Below are 17,691 nucleotides of genomic sequence, written 5' to 3'. Positions count from 1 at the left end.
CTGAGAAAAAAAATCATTGATCTACATAAAAATGGCCTAGGCTATAAGAAAATTGCCAACATCCTGAAACTGAGCTGCAGCACAGTGGCCAAGGCCATTATGCAGTATAACAGGACAGGATCCACTTGGAACTGGCCTTGCCATGGTCAACCAAAGAAGTTGAGTGCACTTGTTCAGCATCAAATACACAGGTTGTCTGCTCAAAATAGATGTATTAGTGCTGCCAGTATTGCCACAGAGGTTACAGGGGTGGGGGATCAGCTTGTCAGGGCTCAAACCATATACCGCACACTGCTTCAAATTGGTCTGCATGGCTGTCATCCTAGAAGGAAGCCTCTTTTAAAGCTGAAGCAGAAGAAACCCTGCAAAAAGTTTGCTGAAAACAAGCAGACTAAGAACATGAATTACTGGAACTATGTCCAGTGGTCTGAAGAGATAAAGATAAACTTATTTGGTTCAGATGGTGTCAAGCGTGTGTGGCAGCAACCAGGTGAGGTAGTTCAAAAACAAGTGTGTCTTGACTACACTGAGGCATGGTGGTGGGTGTGTCATGGTTTGGGCTGCATGAGTGCACTCAGATGTGTGCAGCTACAGTTCATTGAGGGAACCAAGAATGCCAACATATACTGTACATACTGAAGCAGAGCATGATTCCCACCCTTTGGAAACTGTAGGTATGTTTGGGGTTCTTTTGTTGGAATACTGCCCTGTGATCCAAAATGAACACATCATTGCTAAAGAAACTGAGGGTAACACTGCTGGACTGGTCAAGCACGTCTTCTGATCTAAAACCTATTGAACATCCGTTGGGCATCCTCAAACAGATGGTGGAGGAGCACAAGGTCTCTAACATCCACCAGCTCCGTGATGTCGTCAAGGAGGAGTGGGAGGGGATTCCAGTGGCAACCTGTGAAGCTCTAGTGAACTCCATGCACAAGAGTGTTAAAGCAGTGCTTGAAAATAATGGTAGCCACACAAAATATTGACACTTTGGGCACTATTTAGCCATTTTCGCTTGGGAGTGTACTCACTTTTGTTGCCAGCAGTTTAGAAATTAAGAGCTGTGCGTTGAGTTATTTAGAGGGCACACAAAAATATTTAGAATTGAGAGTCCTCAGTGGTTGATACCTTTTAATGGTTAACTGAAAAGATGGTAACAAACTGCAAGCTTTCGAGACTACTCAAGTATTTTCATCAGGCATAGACTAATACAAAATCCGAAGAAACATTTACACACAACACAGCACAGAAATAATGCAATAGAAAAGACAAGTAACGTGAAGCAGAACTATCATTATGGGAGAGGGATAAACAGTTATGGCCATACATATTTGAACAGTTCATAGATAAGGAGTGTGAAAGTTTTATTGTCCTCTGATTGGGGTCTGGTTCTGTGTTGTGACGCTCCCACAAGGTTTGAGGAGCAAATTCCTTAACTGATGTAAAAAGACATAAATCTATGCGACACATTCATTTGTGCACTGTGTCAAAGGTTGTCATGAGTTTATACTCCCAGACCCTTTTGTCTCTCTAAGATTTGAAGTTACCTTTTAATACCAGTAATTTCATATCCATGGTGCTGTGATCAGGAAGACAAAATGTTTGGCCACAAGGAGATATATTATTTTTTTATCTTATTGTGTGGCAATGAGAATCAATCCCTGTTCTAAGCTTTTGCGCCCTGTCTCCACTACATAAAGACCCCCAGTTGGACATTTAGTACAAATAATTAAGTACACCACATTAGATGTGATGCAGCTGAAAGTACCTGGGATCTTGTAGTCCTGATGTGAGTTGGGGATCTTTATCTTGTCCGTGATCATTATAAATGGACAGGTTTTACATTTCAGATAATATACACCTAGGTGTATACAGGTACGCGCTGAAAAAATAGCAAAAAGAGATAAAAACTAAGAATGTCCTTTAGAGTCAATGACCACTTATAAAATGTCCAAGTGTGTTGTGATCTAATACCTGGATCAACACGGGTATATCACCGGTACGCTCACTTCATGTAACCACAGAGTTAATGTTTGGTTACATGAAGTGAGCGTATCGGGGATATACCCGTGTTGATCCAGGTATTAGATCACAACATACTTGGACATTTTATAAGTGGTCATTGACTCTAAAGGCCCCGTCACACATAGCGACGCTGCAGCGATACAGACAACGATGCCAATCGCTGCAGCGTCGCTGTTTAGTTGCTGTGTGGTCACTGGAGAGCTGTCACACAGACCGCTCTCCAGCGACCAACGATGCTGAGGTCCCCGGGTAACCAGGGTAAACATCGGGTTGCTAAGCGCAGGGCCGCGCTTAGTAACCCGATGTTTACCCTGGTTACCAGTGTAAAATGTAAAATAACAAACAGTACATACTCACCTTCGCGTCCCCCGGCGTCCGCTTCCTGCACTGATTGAGCGCCGGCCCTAACAGCACAGCGGTGACGTCACCGCTGTGCTGTACTTTCACTTTACGGCCGTCAGTCAGTCAGTGCGGGAAGCGGACGGCAAGGGACCTGACGGACACCGGAATGTGAGTATGTACTGTTTGTTTTTTTTTACATTTACGATGGTAACCAGGGTAAACATCGGGTTACTAAGCGCGGCCCTGCGCTTAGTAACCCGATGTTTACCCTGGTTACCAGTGAAGACATCGCTGAATCCGTGTCACACACACCGATTCAGCGATGTCAGCGGGACCTCAACGACCAAAAAAAGGTCCAGGCCATTCCGACACGACCAGCGATCTCACAGCAGGGGCCGGGTCGCTGGTACGTGTCAAACATAGCGAGATCGCTACTGAGGTCGCTGTTGCGTCACAAAACTTGTGACTCAGCAGCGATCTCGCTAGCGATCTCGCTATGTGAGACGGGGCCTTAAAGGACATTCTTAGTTTTTATCTCTTTTTGCTAATTTTTCAGCGCGTACCTGTATACACCTAGGTGTATATTATCTGAGATTCATTTGTTTACAAACTATTTGTGGAGGTTTGTTGGTACTGCTGCAGGAATCTACAATAGCTGTGACAACTTGTGCCACCATTTAAAATATTTCACATAGGTTTTACATTTCATCTGGTTGCAAGGAAAGGTTCCAGTAGCTGTTGGAGATGACAGATAGCTTCTGACAATGATGCTTCTTAGATTTGGGGGCTGCATAAAACACAGTAGTAGGGTCTGGAAATATGGATTTAAAACGGGCATCTTTTTGTAGTAAAGGTTGTAATTTCCGTGCAGCTCCCCTTAGCACTTCCAGATTTGGATTGTAGGTGACTACTAGAGGCACCAGATTATTTTTTTCTGTAGCTTTGTAATGTAGGTGGTGATTCCTTGATATTCTAGCTGCTTTTGTAATTTGGTTTTTAATTGTTCTTGAATGGTAGCCCTGATTCAAAAAGGTCTTTCTGAGGCGACCAAGGTGTTTGTCTCTATCTATTGGGTTGGAACATATAAGATGGTATCTGATAGCTTGGCTGTAGACAATAGTTTTTTTATGTGTTTTGGATGGAAAATGTCCCATTTAAGGCTACTTTCACTCTAGCGTTATCAGGCGGACGTCGCAATGCGTCGTTTTGGAGAAAAAATGCATCCTGCAAAGTTGCCCGCAGGATGCGTTTTTTCTCCATACACTTGCAGTAGCGACGCATTGCGACGGATTACCACACGTTGCATCCGTCAGGCGACGGATGAGTCGTATTTTGGTGGACCGTCGGCTCAAAAAACCGTTACATGTAACTTTTTTTGTGCGTCGCGTCCGCCATTTTCAACCGCGCATGCACGGCCGAAACTCCGCCCCCTCCTCCTCGGACATTACAATGGGGCAGCGTTGAAAAACTGCATCCGCTGCCCCCTTTGTGCATTTCACAGCATGCGTCGGTACGTCTGGCCGACGCATGACGACGGCCCCGTACCGACGCTAGTGTGAAAGCAGCCTAAGGCATGTTGCACGGTCGATTGGCTTCTGATACAAGGATGTCTCTTTCACTATTCTGCGGCTTAATGCTGGTGTCCAAAAAGTTAATTTCTGTACAGGAGTAGTTGAGTGTTAAATTGATTAAGCTGTTCATGGAACGTCTTGGCTCAGACTCCATCCAGATGATTAAAATATCATCAATGTAACGGTAGTAGGCCAGAGGCCTGATGGGACATGAGGACAAAAATTCACTTTCAACTTGGGCTATGAAAAGATTTGCATATTTTGGAGCCATTTTACTTCCCATTGCTGTACCAGTCTCCTGTAGATATACAGGGTGGGTCATTTATATGGATACACCTAAATAAAATGGGAATGGTTGGTGATATCAACTTCCTGTTTGTGGCCCATTAGTATATGGGTGGGGGAAAACTTTTCAAGAATAAACTAATGAAAGAATAAAGTTAAGTTAAAACCAAGCACACCATTGTTTTTCTTGTGAAATTCTCAATAAGATTGATGTGTCACATGACCCTCTTCCCATTGGAAAAAATAAAGTTGGATCCAAAATGGCCGACTTCAAAATGGCTGCCATGGTCACCACCCATCTTGAAAAGTTTTCCCCCTCCCATGTACTAATGTGCCACAAACAGGAAGTTGATACCACCAACCATTCCCATTGTATTTATGTGTATCCATATAATTGTTCTACCCTGTATATTATCAAATTCAAAATAATTGTGGGTGAGGATGAATTTTGTAAGTTTCACCACAGAATCAGCATCAGTCCCTGTCTTTTCCATGAAGACTTTGCAGGCATTTAATCCATCCTGGTCTGGGATATTAGAGTACAAAGATTCCACATCCATGGTGGCCAGGATGTTCCTTCTGGTAGAGGACCTATTGCTGATAGTTTATTTAATAGGTCAATTGTGTCCTGAATGTAGATGGGTGTATCCCTTACCAGTGGGCACACCAAATTTACACACTTATATAAGCTGTACACTGACTACTTTACATTGTATCAAGGCATCATACCTTCAGTGTTGTCCCATGAAAAGATATAATCAAATATTTACAAAAATGTGAGGGGTGTACTCACTTTTGAGAGATACAGTATCTATATTGCAGTCTCATCTTAAAATCTATAGGTTTGCCTAACTAAAACGATCTTCATTAGTAAGGTTTGGTGCTAAAACAATCTGTAAACCATTATAATAAGATTAATAATATTGATTCCTTAGCAAAAAAAAAAAAGGATCACACATACAACAGTAACAATTCATTCAAACACTTTCATATTAAATAGGAGGCAAAAGGAGAACAACTGTTTTTGGTTACAACCAAATCAAAAGATCTAATCACTCACATTAGGGATTAGAAATAAAAAAATATATATTTAATATTACCAAAATGCATATATATGTCAATTTACAACAAATACTAATGATAACATAGCACCCAGGCATACACATTACTGGGGGGATAACTACAAGTATGCTAATGCCAAGTATTCTACAGTGATGTGTCTAGGGCCAGAGGTCTGCCATCGAACGTGGAGCCAGGTGCCGTGTAGCAGTGATGTAGCTGTATCCTGCCTTCAAGTACTGATGCCATGTCATAGTAGGAGTCAATGAGTCGACATGGAACCAAGAGTTAGGAAAGTACAGTGCAATATAGCAATATAGCTGGACCTCCCATGTGCTGAAAAGCAGAAGCAAAGAGTACAGTTCAGGCTTACCTTATCTATTAGATCAGGTCGATTTGTAGCTGCCAGTATCACCACATCTTTCAGTTGTTCGATTCCATCCATTTCGGTCAAAAGCTGAGCTAAAACTCGGTCAGCTACATTCCCAGCTCCAGAGCTATGGAAGAAATATATGTCAATACATTTATATTTCAAGTATAAAAACATTCACTCAATATTTCTTTAAATGACATGCAAGGATGTGATTGACATGACAGACAGGCTGCTATTCCCAATATATGCCTCAAGGACTGTGAGCAACAATGGATCTACCATTAAAATGGTCCTATACCATCTAGAATTGCACCCTGCTTTTAAAAACAGGAAAAGCACAGCCCTTCAATGGATATATACAGACATGGGGCTCGTCTGGGCCGATGGTTGTGGTACTGCAGGGAATATCATATAAATAAATATTTTTGCTTTTCTTTAACCAGATGAAAGCAGAAATTGGCACTCACCACTGGAATATCCAATATTATTTATTTCCCAAATATACAACAGCTGTTTTGTGCACAATGACACCTAATCTGGCCATTAAAGGGAATCGGACATCATCAGAAACGCTATTTACCCGCAGAAATCAGGTTATCAAGCAGACAAATAGCACTAAAAACCCATATAGCCGGCTGATTTGAAGTTCGGCTAACCAGAGTACATTAAGTTTCAATCACAGTGTAACCTTAGTGTAAAGGCGGCCTCTGAGGCACCAGGTCATCACCGCTCAGTATACTGGGAGTACAGGTGCAATCATGCCCCCATATCTCTTGACAGCATGTCTGTAGCTTTAAAGGGGCTGTCAGCACAGAATGACTGTTCAAACCAAGTACTGGGGCTCGGAGCTTCATGGCGGGGCCAATCACTTGATTGCACCTTCTCTTCTACTTGTTTTCTCTCCATATCCATCTCTCTTCTTCTTCTTTGATTAACAGCTATGTCTTTATAGAGCCAGAGATGAGATAGATGGAAAACAAGCAGGCGGGAAGGTACACTAAAATGTTTGGCCAAAATAATGATGCACCAATTGCCTGTACTTGGTTTGAACAGTCATTTTGTGCTGACATAGTCCCTTTAAATTAAGTGTCCTAATACTGGTGTGCCAGAGCTGGTATGTCACTCTCCACACGGAGAAAGCTTACCCCTTCGATTCCAGTATTAGCCTCACACCTAGCCAAACCCGATCTCACACTTTGTACTGATGAGGGGCAGCACCCAGAAACACCGTGTTTACAAATGAAGATTTTGATTTGGCATTTGATCTAAGTCATATTTCAAGGCTCGTTAAAGGGTTGATAATGACATGTAGGATCGCTACTTCCAATACGTGGCACCAGAGTTCAAGTCCTCGTCCTCTCTGCATAGACAATTCGCATATTTAATTTCCCAGAGGAGCATACAAGGCATTTAAGTCTCCTCATACTGGCGTGCCAGACCTAGCATGTCACCCTCCACAAGGAGAAACTTACCCTTTAGATCTCTTTAAATAACAGCATACCACCCATTTGAAACTACTTACGAGAACTTCATTTGCATATTTTATTACAATAATAATTAAAAACACAACAATCCCCACAGGTGGTTTAAATGCATATTTCACTTAACCAAAAGTCAAAAATAGAAAACACTAAGTTTCCCAGCATCTTTAGATGCACTGTGGTCATGAGTTTTCATGAAGTCACATGAAACTTTGCTTGGACAGTTATACCTCGCAGGTTTTCTGCACAAAAAAATCTATCAGAAAAACACACTATTTAGTCTACATAATTTTTGCCTTTATTGAAAATTCTGCACTAAAAAATGCAAAACACTCATTCTTCAAGTGAAATAATTATTTATACAGTGCAAAAACTCATCACTCTCGTGTGTACATCACCCTGCTAAGAGCTATGGCAGCCTAAACCGGCTATTAAACCACCGCCGATCAGTATGTTAACCGATTGGCATTCATTCAGTTCTGCCTGTCGGCACATGTAAACGGACCCGAAGGAGACGAATGTCATTTTTTAAATGCAACAAATATTAAGTCTCAACATAACATGTTTTCGGTGGCGTACCCAAACATATTTTTTAGATTAGATTGTGTTATTTCTATCTTTCTACCTTCTGGCTACCAACAGCCACCAGAGTGTACAATATTTAGAGGAACAATGGAAAACGAGTCTGATTCTCATCAGTAAAAAATAGACAATTTTCCATCTGAGTCAGTTTTGTCTCTATGTAAAAGGTTTTGCCTATGCAATCTGAGGACAGCATGAGGTAGGTGATAAAACAGATTTCAATGATGTGTCACATGTCAGGCTGTGTGCCCTGTGATAAGCAGCTCACTGTCTGTAGACAATGCAAATACAGAGCCTGGTGTGTGTGGGGTTAGCTTTCTCAGCTCTGCTGCATTGCTAAATCTTAGAACTTCAATTGTGCCAGAATCGCTGTGCCCAGTGAAATAAGTGAAACATCACTGGATTCAGAGTCTCTTTACCTACATCATGTTGCTCTCAGATGAGCTAACAAAAACCTGGTGACAGATTTCCTTCAACTTACTGACTCTGTAGAGACTTGTGTGAATACTGGGCCAACGTAGTCCATGTGAAAAATCGCACATTTAAAAATGACTTCAATAGGTCAGTGTTCAGTCCGAGGGCTGCCTGTTCTAATTTGGATAGCACTCATATGTGACTCTTGAATGTGTGAACAGGCCATTAGTGAATACTGTAATATTTCCCTAACTCCGACCCCAAGCACTGCCTCACACTACTGAGCATGTACATAAAGTGCAGCACAGATTCATCTCACCTTATGAAAAACACAGCACTTAACTACTGTACTCAATTTATTATATATTTCAGGAGTTGGTCCATTTTATACCGATTGTATAACTCCGACTCCACAGCCCTGGTTATACTTTGAACTTACTATTAATATTGGGACACATTTATCGGCTTTACCCAAGTCTAAGGCAGGGACAACATAGAATAGGCAGTATTAAATTAAACCAGATTAATCATAACGGTTTTTAAATTAACCATTTGATAAATTAAGCTTCTTTGTGCCAGTGTTAGTTCTTATGATTTCCTTTGGTCCCCACAGGTCTTTATTTTGTTTGCTGTAGCGATCACATGCCGCACATTCACATGACTGCCGTATCCAATCCCCAACCTCAGCAGTCTCATGCTGTTCCTTTAGGAATCACCGCTTAACAACTCAAAGTATTGGCATATTCATCAATGGCCAAGCTAGTCACCTGATCTTAAAGTGAAGCTATCATCAGAAAACGAACTGTAAATCAGATTTTTTTGTTACATTAATTAAAAAAAAATAAACTGAAAAATTGGCAATTTTTATCATATCTATATATATAAGAGGCATCGTGATTACTCGCTAATCCCGCCCCCTGCACAGTAGCTGTGCACCCACACATCATCCTGCCCCCCACCCCATTACCACACATAATCCCGCCCCCCCACATTACCACACATAATCCCGCCCCCCACCACATTACGCCACACAATCCCGCCCCCCCACCACATTACCACTCACAATCCCGCCCCCCCACCACATTACCACACAATCCGGCCCCCATACCACATTACCACACACAATCCCGCCCCCCCCACCACATTACCACACATAATCCCCCCACCACATTACCACACACAATCCCGCCCCCCCACCACATTACCACACACAATCCCGCCCCCCACCTTACCACACACAATCCCGCCCCCCCACATTACCACACACAATCCCGCCCCCCCCCACATTACCACACACAATCCCGCCCCCCCACCACATTACCACACATAATCCCCCCACCATATTACCACACATAATCCCGCCCCCCACCAAATTACCACACATAATCCCGCCCTTCCCACCCCATTACCACACATAATCCCGCCCCCCCACAATACCACACATAATCCCGCCCCCACCCCATTACCACACACAATCCCGCCCCCCACCACATTACGCCACACAATCCCGCCCCCCCACCACATTACCACTCACAATCCCGCCCCCCCACCACATTACCACACACAATCCCGCCCCCCCACCACATTACCACACAATCCGGCCCCCATACCACATTACCACACACAATCCCGCCCCCCCACCACATTACCACACATAATCCCCCCCACCACATTACCACACACAATCCCGCCCCCCCACCACATTACCACACACAATCCCGCCCCCCCCATTACCACACACAATCCCGCCCCCCCCACATTACCACACACAATCCCGCCCCCCCACATTACCACACACAATCCCGCCCCCCCCCACATTACCACACACAATCCCGCCCCCCCACCACATTACCACACATAATCCCCCCACCATATTACCACACATAATCCCGCCCCCCACCAAATTACCACACATAATCCCGCCCTCCCCACCACATTACGACACATAAGCCCGCCCCCCACCACATTACCACACATAATCCCGCCCCCCACATTACCAAATGAGGCTCTGTCCCCCCACGTTACCACACGAGGCTGTCCCCACACATTACCATACGAGGCTCCGTCCCTCCACATTACCACACGAGGCTCCGTCCCCACACATTACCACACAAGGCTCCATCCTCACACATTACCACATGAGGCTGCGTCCCCACACATTACCACACGAGGCTGCATCCCCACACATTACCACATGAGGCTCCATCCCCACACATTACCACACGAGGCTCCGTCCCCACACATTACCACACGAGGCTCCGTCCCCACACATTACCACACGAGGCTCCGTCCCCCCACATAACCACACAAGGCTCCGTCCCCACACATTACCACACAAGGCTCCATCCTCACACATTACCACACAAGGCTCCATCCTCACACATTACCACAGGAGGCTCCGTCCCCACACATTACCATACGAGGCTCCGTCCCCACACATTACCACACAAGGCTCCATCCTCACACATTACCACACAAGGCTCCATCCTCACACATTACCACAGGAGGCTCCGTCCCCACACATTACCACACAAGGCTCCATCCTCACACATTACCACACGAGGCTCCGTCCCCACACATTACCACACGAGGCTCCGTCCCCACACATTACCACATGAGGCTCCATTTTCACACATTACCACACGAGGCTCCGTCCCCACACATTACCACACAAGGCTCCATCCTCACACATTACCACACGAGGCTCCGTCCCCACACATTACCACACGAGGCTCTGTCCCCCCACATTACCACACGAGGCTCCGTCCCCACACATTACCACATGAGGCTCCATCCTCACACATTACCACACGAGGCTCCGTCCCCACACATTACCGCACAAGGCTCCATCCTCACACATTACCACACAAGGCTCCGTCCCCACACATTACCACACAAGGCTCCATCCTCACATTACCACAGGAGCCTGCGTCCCCACACATTACCACACGAATCCAGTTTGCTTTTGATTTTACACTGTGAATAAAATGTATTAGCATTATTCTGATTTTTAATTATTATTATTATTATTAACTTCATTTTAAGCTAATTTACCACCTGCGTAAGCGCTATTGAATGTTGTAATTATTTACTCTAGTTGAATCACTAGCAGCGTTAATTAGATAGCAATGAGCATGCCGAGTGTTAGCTGGCTGGAAACAGCTAGTTACTTTTTAAAAAGCTAAATTAACTTTGTAAATTTTCACAGTGGCCACCGATGCTTTTTTAGCTTAGCTTCATACTTGATGTCTTTTCAGACAAGAGTTTTCAGCAAGGCTCCTTATTAGCAGAGGTAGGATTACATTGACCAGTAACTCCTTTAGGTGAAATCACAGCTAACCCTTCTCCACTTCCCTTGAAAAGGCAGGGACTGGGTGTGACCATTATGGCCAATGTTTGTGTGGTTTGCCAAAACAAAAGACCAAAATAACAATACATCCTTTTTTAATTATGGATTTTCATTGGACATGTTTTTCACGAACCAAAGAGTAATCAGAGGAGAAAGACATATTCATTAAATGACTGGCGCAGTATCTTTAGGGAGAAAAAAAAGAGTAGTTAGTGATGTCCATAAATCAAATTATCAAAACATATTGCTAATATGCATAATTATATCAATTTGTTTACTTCCTTTTGAACTTGAGGAACTATGTAAAAAATTGGCTGTAATGCACTAACGCTTAAACGGGCTTTCCAATGCAAAGATACCGATGACCTATCTTTAAAGGCATTGTCCTTTAGTCAGACAACCCCTTCTGAATCCCTATGTTACACCCCAGTAAAATAATAACACTTGGTCCAGGGTCACACGAGCATATAAATAGGAAGAGTGCCATCACATTTTTTATTGCATAGCACTCGGACCAATGTTATTCAATGGGGAACTGCTGATGACCGATTTTTTTCATTTACAGAATTTGTCTGTGAAGAATTGCGGCATGCGGTGATTTCACTAAGAAATCGGAGGCCACTCACCCATTCAAGTTTATAGGTGTGTGGAAAACATTGGACAGCTATCAGATGACATCTGAGTGCAGTCCGATTTCTGCACATTCACACAATGGAAAAGAAGGATACATTTTGCTTTCCATCTTCTCCTCACAGTGTGTTACGATTCTTTCATCCGAGAAGGTCGAATCACACTATGCTGACACACTGATCAGAGTGTCATTAGGATAATCGACCAAATTTTCTCAGATGAAACAATCTACAGTTGTGTGACCCTGCCCTTATAGTCACCCCCGGTACGTACCAGCGCTGTACCAGTGGTATCGACATTGCAATGTCACACAATTACAGCGGCCAATCAGCGTGGGCTTCACTCTCCTCTCCTTTGGACAAATCAAAACATCCGGAGAAAGTGAGAGAGCAGCTGCAGCTCTTACTTCCTCCAGATGTAAATTACGTCAGTAGAAGAGGAGAGTGAACGCAGTCATTGGCCACACAATAATCCTCGGTAGTACAAAGTCTGGCAGAGAACAATTGCAACACGTGCACAATGACCAATCCATTACACATCGCACCGTGCATATAATTTACTAAGATCTGGTATTAAACCACCACTGATCAGCAAAAGTTAATCATTTAGTGCCGCCAGTTGACATGTGTAAACAGACTCTAAGGCCATGTTCACACGTTGCGTTTTTTGCTGCGGATCCGCAGCGTTTTGGACGCTGCGGATCCGCAGCAGTTTTCCATGAGTTTACAGTTCAATGTAAACCTATGGAAAACCAAAAACGCAGTGCACATGCTGCGGAAAAAAACGCGCGGAAACGCTGCGGTTTTCATTCCGCAGCATGTCAATTCTTTGTGCAGAATCCGCAGCGGTTTGACACCTGCTCCATGTTAAAGTTCCGCAGATGTCTAAAACCGCAGTGGAAAACGCACAAAAAAACGCGATAAATCCGCAGTACTTTTTGCACTGCGGATTTCATCAAATACGCTGCGGAAAAATCCGCAGCAAAAAACGCAACGTGTGAACATAGCCTAAGGAGACAAATTTCATTTTTTAAATGCATCATAAACTAGAAATAAACAGTACATGGTTTAATTGGATTGGCAACAGTGATTGCATGACATAATGTCACACAATCCCTGGGAATGACATTGCCAACACCGCTGGAACAGCGCAGGCACGGAAGGGGAGTATAGGTATTATTTTACTGGGGAGAAATAAGAGAAATCGGCAACGGTTTCAGAGTAGCGGACAATTTTAGTATAAGGAGCAGAACACCACACATCTGTACAAAGTTAGTGGTAATTGTTAGATACCGAAGAACAGCTCCTATAAATGAATAGACAAATGAACAGAAGCTGATCAGCAGCAGCCAACATCAGAAATTAAACCGTGTATGGAGCTTTAGTGTTCTGGTTCATTCACCCTTTATAGCCAGCCACCAACAAAGCTTAAAACAGCTAATCAGTGAGGATGCCAATTGTTGAAGCCCTACCTATTATAAGCATAAGGCCGGCGTCACACTCGGCGTAAGACAATACGGTCCGTATTTTACGGCCGTAATACGGAGAAATGTTCCCAAAATAGTGATCCGTAGTCAGGGTGTGTCAGCGTATTTTGTGCATGGCATCCTCCGTATGTAATCCGTATGGCATCCGTACTGCGATATTTTCTCGCAGGCTTGCAAAACCGACATCTAATGGATTTATGTGCTCAAATGTTCGGGAAAATAAATATACAGTATATATATATATATATATATATATATATATATATATATATATATATATATGTCATTGAGACATATATATATATATATATATATATATATATATATATATATATATATATATATATATATATATATATATATATATATTCTGTATTTATATTTACTACAGCGCGATATCTGTGAAAAGCCGGTAATTCAATTGCCGGCTTTTCATTTCTCCTTCTCAAACCCTACAGGATATGAGACATGGTTTACATACAGTAAACCATCTCATATCCCTTTTTTTTTTGCATATTCCAGACTACTAATGTTAGTAGTGTGTATGTGCAAAATTTGGGCGCTGTAGCTGCTAAAATAAAGGGTTAAATGGCGGAAAAAATTGGCGTGGGCTCCCGCGCAATTTTCTCCGCCAGAGTGGTAAAGCCAGTGACTGACGGCAGATATTAATAGCCAGGAGAGGGTCCATGGTTATTGGCCCCCCCGTGGCTAAAAACATCTGCCCCAAGTCACCCCAGAAAAGGCACATCTGGAAGATGCGCCTGTTCTGGCACTTGGCCACTCTCTTCCCACTCCCGTGTAGCGGTGGGATATGGGGTAATGAAGGGTTAATGCCACGTTGCTATTGTAAGGTGACATTAAGCCAGATTAATAATGGAGAGGCGTCAATTATGACACCTATCCATTATTAATCCAATTGTTTGAAAGGGTTAAAAAACACACACACACACGATTTAAAAGTATTTTAATGAAATAAACACAGCGGTTGTTTTAATATTTTATTGCTCTCTCAATCCATTTGCAGACCCTCGCTTGGCAAAACAATAAACCCACAATATACATACCTTCTGCTGACCCGTCACGTCCCACGAGGTAATCCATCTGAAGGGGTTAAAATAATTTACAAGCAGGAGCCCTGCAAATGCAGCTGTGCTCGTGCTTGTAATTCCCCGGCGAATGAAGGAAATGTAGGTCATTGACCTACATTTCCTTCAGTCGCGGTGATGCGCCCCTGCTGGATGTTCTCATGAACTGCAGCCTGGGAACTTTTTCCCACGCTCTAGGTCATATGAGGACATCCACCAGGGGGCGCATCACCGCGACTGAAGAAAATGTAGGTCAATGACCTACATTTCCTTCATTCGCCAGGGAATTACAAGCACGAGCACAGCTGCATTTGCAGGGCTCCTGCTTGTAAATTATTTTAACCCCTTCAGATGGATTACCTCGTGGGACGTGACGGGTCAGCAGAAGGTATGTATATTGTGGGTTTATTGTTTTGCCAAGCGAGGGTCTGCAAATGGATTGAGAGAGCAATAAAATATTAAAACAACCGCTGTGTTTATTTCATTAAAATACTTTTTAATAATGTGTGTGTGTGTGTTTTTAACCCTTTCAAACAATTGGATTAATAATGGATAGGTGTCATAATTGACGCCTCTCCATTATTAATCTGGCTTAATGTCACCTTACAATAGCAAGGTGGCATTAACCCTTCATTACCCCATATCCCACCGCTACACGGGAATGGGAAGAGAGTGGCCAAGTGCCAGAACAGGCGCATCTTCCAGATGTGCCTTTTCTGGGGTGGCTGGGGGCAGATGTTTGTAGGCACGGGGGGGGGGGGGGGGGGGCAATAACCATGGACCCTCTCCTGGCTATTAATATCTGCCGTCAGTCACTGGCTTTACCACTCTGGCGGAGAAAATTGCACGGGAGCCCACGCCTATTTTTTCTGCCATTTAACCCTTTATTTTAGCAGCTACAGCGCTGAAATTTTGCACATACACACTACTAACATTAGTAGTGTGGAATATGCAAAAAAAAAGGGGATATGAGATGGTTTACTGTATGTAAACCATGTCTCATATCCTGTCGGGTTTAGGCAGGAGAAATGAAAAGCCGGCAATTGAATTACCGACTTTTCACTAACACCACTGCGTATTTCTCGCAAGTCACACTGCTGGTCCGTGTGGAATCAGTATTTTTCTCGCCCCCATAGACTTTCATTGGCGATTTTTTTGCGCAATACGCTGACAAACGCAGCATGCTGCGATTTTGTACGGCCGTAGAAAGCCGTATAATACTGAACCGTAATATACGGCTGATAGGAGCAGCCCCACTGAGAATAATTGTGCCGTTTATTTTGCGAGTTTTACGGATGTATTTTCTGCGCTCTTACATCCGTAAAACTCGCCAGTGTGACGCCGGCCTAAGTCAACAATATCTTTGTAGTGTAATAATCTTTTAATTAAAAGTATTTTCTTAAATTCTTTAAATTAAAGCTGAAAGCCTACGTTTTAGTCACTTTTTGAAGGTTTCGTTTTTTAATTCATTGTCCTAGTGTACACATGTTAATAAATACTATTTCATTGTCCAAATACTTCTGGACCTGACTGTAGAATGGGTGTACTAACAAAGAATGCAGAAAATGATTTTTAGAGAGATCCACCATTAGAAGTTACCGTAAATGATATCAATGTGAATGATTGATGAAAGACACTAGGGCACATTTATTTATACCGCGTTAAATGTAGACAGCTTAAAATAAGATTAGATGCGACAAATTTCTGCTAGTGGCTTACTTTGGATGATACATTTGACTACACTTATACTACGTCTTGGTCAATTGACGTTGGAATAATTTTTTTGCAGGTTAATAGCTGTATCAGTCGTGACAGGTTCCCAGTAAGCTACACTCATTCTCAACAAGTCACACCACCTTTCCTCCAAGTCAAGACACTTTTTTTTTTTTCTTTTTAGAGAGGTAGGAAAAGTTTGAAAAAGATCATAAATCTGTTGCAAGTCATGAACATCAAGTCTCGGGGATGTGGGGGAGAGGGTGTCATACTGTATTAGAATTCTAGAGCATTGGTGAATCTTAGTTCCTCTGCCTCAATGACTCTAGTTGTAGATGGACGGTATTATTTCCAATCAACTAAAGAGGAGACCCAGAATGGACTTGACTTTAGTCAACTTGAGACAGTCCAGTGAGCGACCTGGAGTTGTTGCAGCTATCTGGTTAGTAAAGGGGCTAAGGGTACCGTCTCACAGTGGCACTTTGGTCGCTACGACGGCACGATCCGTGACGTTCCAGCGATATAGTTACGATCTCGCTGTGTCAGACACGCTACTGCGATCAGGGACCCCGCTGAGAATCGTACGTCGTAGCAGATCGTTTGAAACTTTCTTTCGTCGCTGGATCTCCCGCTGTCATCGCTGGATCGGTGTGTGTGACACCGATCCAGCGATGCGTTCGCTTGTAACCAGGGTAAACATCGGGTTGCTAAGCGCAGGGTCGCACTTAGTAACCCGATGTTTACCCTGGTTACCATTGTAAATGTAAAAAAAAAAACACTACATACTCACATTCCGGTGTCTGTCACGTCCCCCGCCGGCGGCTTCCTGCACTGACTGTAAGCGCCGGCCGTAAAGTAAAAGCAGAGCACAGCGGTGACGTCACCACTGTGCTGTGCTTTACGGCCGGCACTGACACAGTCAGTGCGGGAAGCAGACGGCGCTGGACGTGACGGACATCAGAAGGTGAGTATGTAGTGTTTTGGGGGTTTTTTACATTTACAATGGTAACCAGGGTAAACATCGGGTTACTAAGCGCGGCCCTGCGCTTAGTAACCCGATGTTTACCCTGGTTACCCGGGGACTTGGCATCGTTGGTCGCTGGAGAGCTGTCTGTGTGACAGCGCTCCAGCGACCGCACAACGACTTACCAACGATCACGGCCAGGTCGTATCGCTGGTAGTGATCGTTGGTAAATAGTTTAGTGTAACGGTACCCTAAGTGTACTGCAAGATAATAGAATACAACATAAGCAGGGGGGTGGGACAAAGATGGGAAAATAAGAAATATTTTAAGTA

At 43.5% G+C, this 17,691-nt stretch overlaps 1 protein-coding gene and 1 long non-coding RNA gene across 2 annotated transcripts in view; one reads left to right on the top strand and one right to left on the bottom strand.

Annotated features, from left to right (window-relative positions):
• The window catches only part of AFG2A (AAA ATPase AFG2A), a 701,600-nt gene that overhangs the window by 444,358 nt on the left and 239,551 nt on the right, over positions 1–17,691 (bottom strand). The window contains exon 14 of the mRNA XM_077279095.1: positions 5,656–5,779. Within this exon, the coding sequence (XP_077135210.1) occupies positions 5,656–5,779 (124 nt within the window). The remainder of the gene's footprint in view (positions 1–5,655; positions 5,780–17,691) is intronic.
• LOC143790179 (uncharacterized) overlaps positions 1–17,691 on the top strand; it is a 74,989-nt gene that overhangs the window by 17,479 nt on the left and 39,819 nt on the right. The window lies entirely within an intron of this gene.

Source organism: Ranitomeya variabilis, chromosome 1 (assembly GCF_051348905.1).
Source record: "Ranitomeya variabilis isolate aRanVar5 chromosome 1, aRanVar5.hap1, whole genome shotgun sequence".
NCBI classification, from domain to species: Eukaryota; Metazoa; Chordata; class Amphibia; order Anura; family Dendrobatidae; genus Ranitomeya; species Ranitomeya variabilis.
The sequence above is the reverse complement of the archived record's forward strand: the minus strand, read 5'-3'. Positions and strand labels throughout refer to the sequence as shown.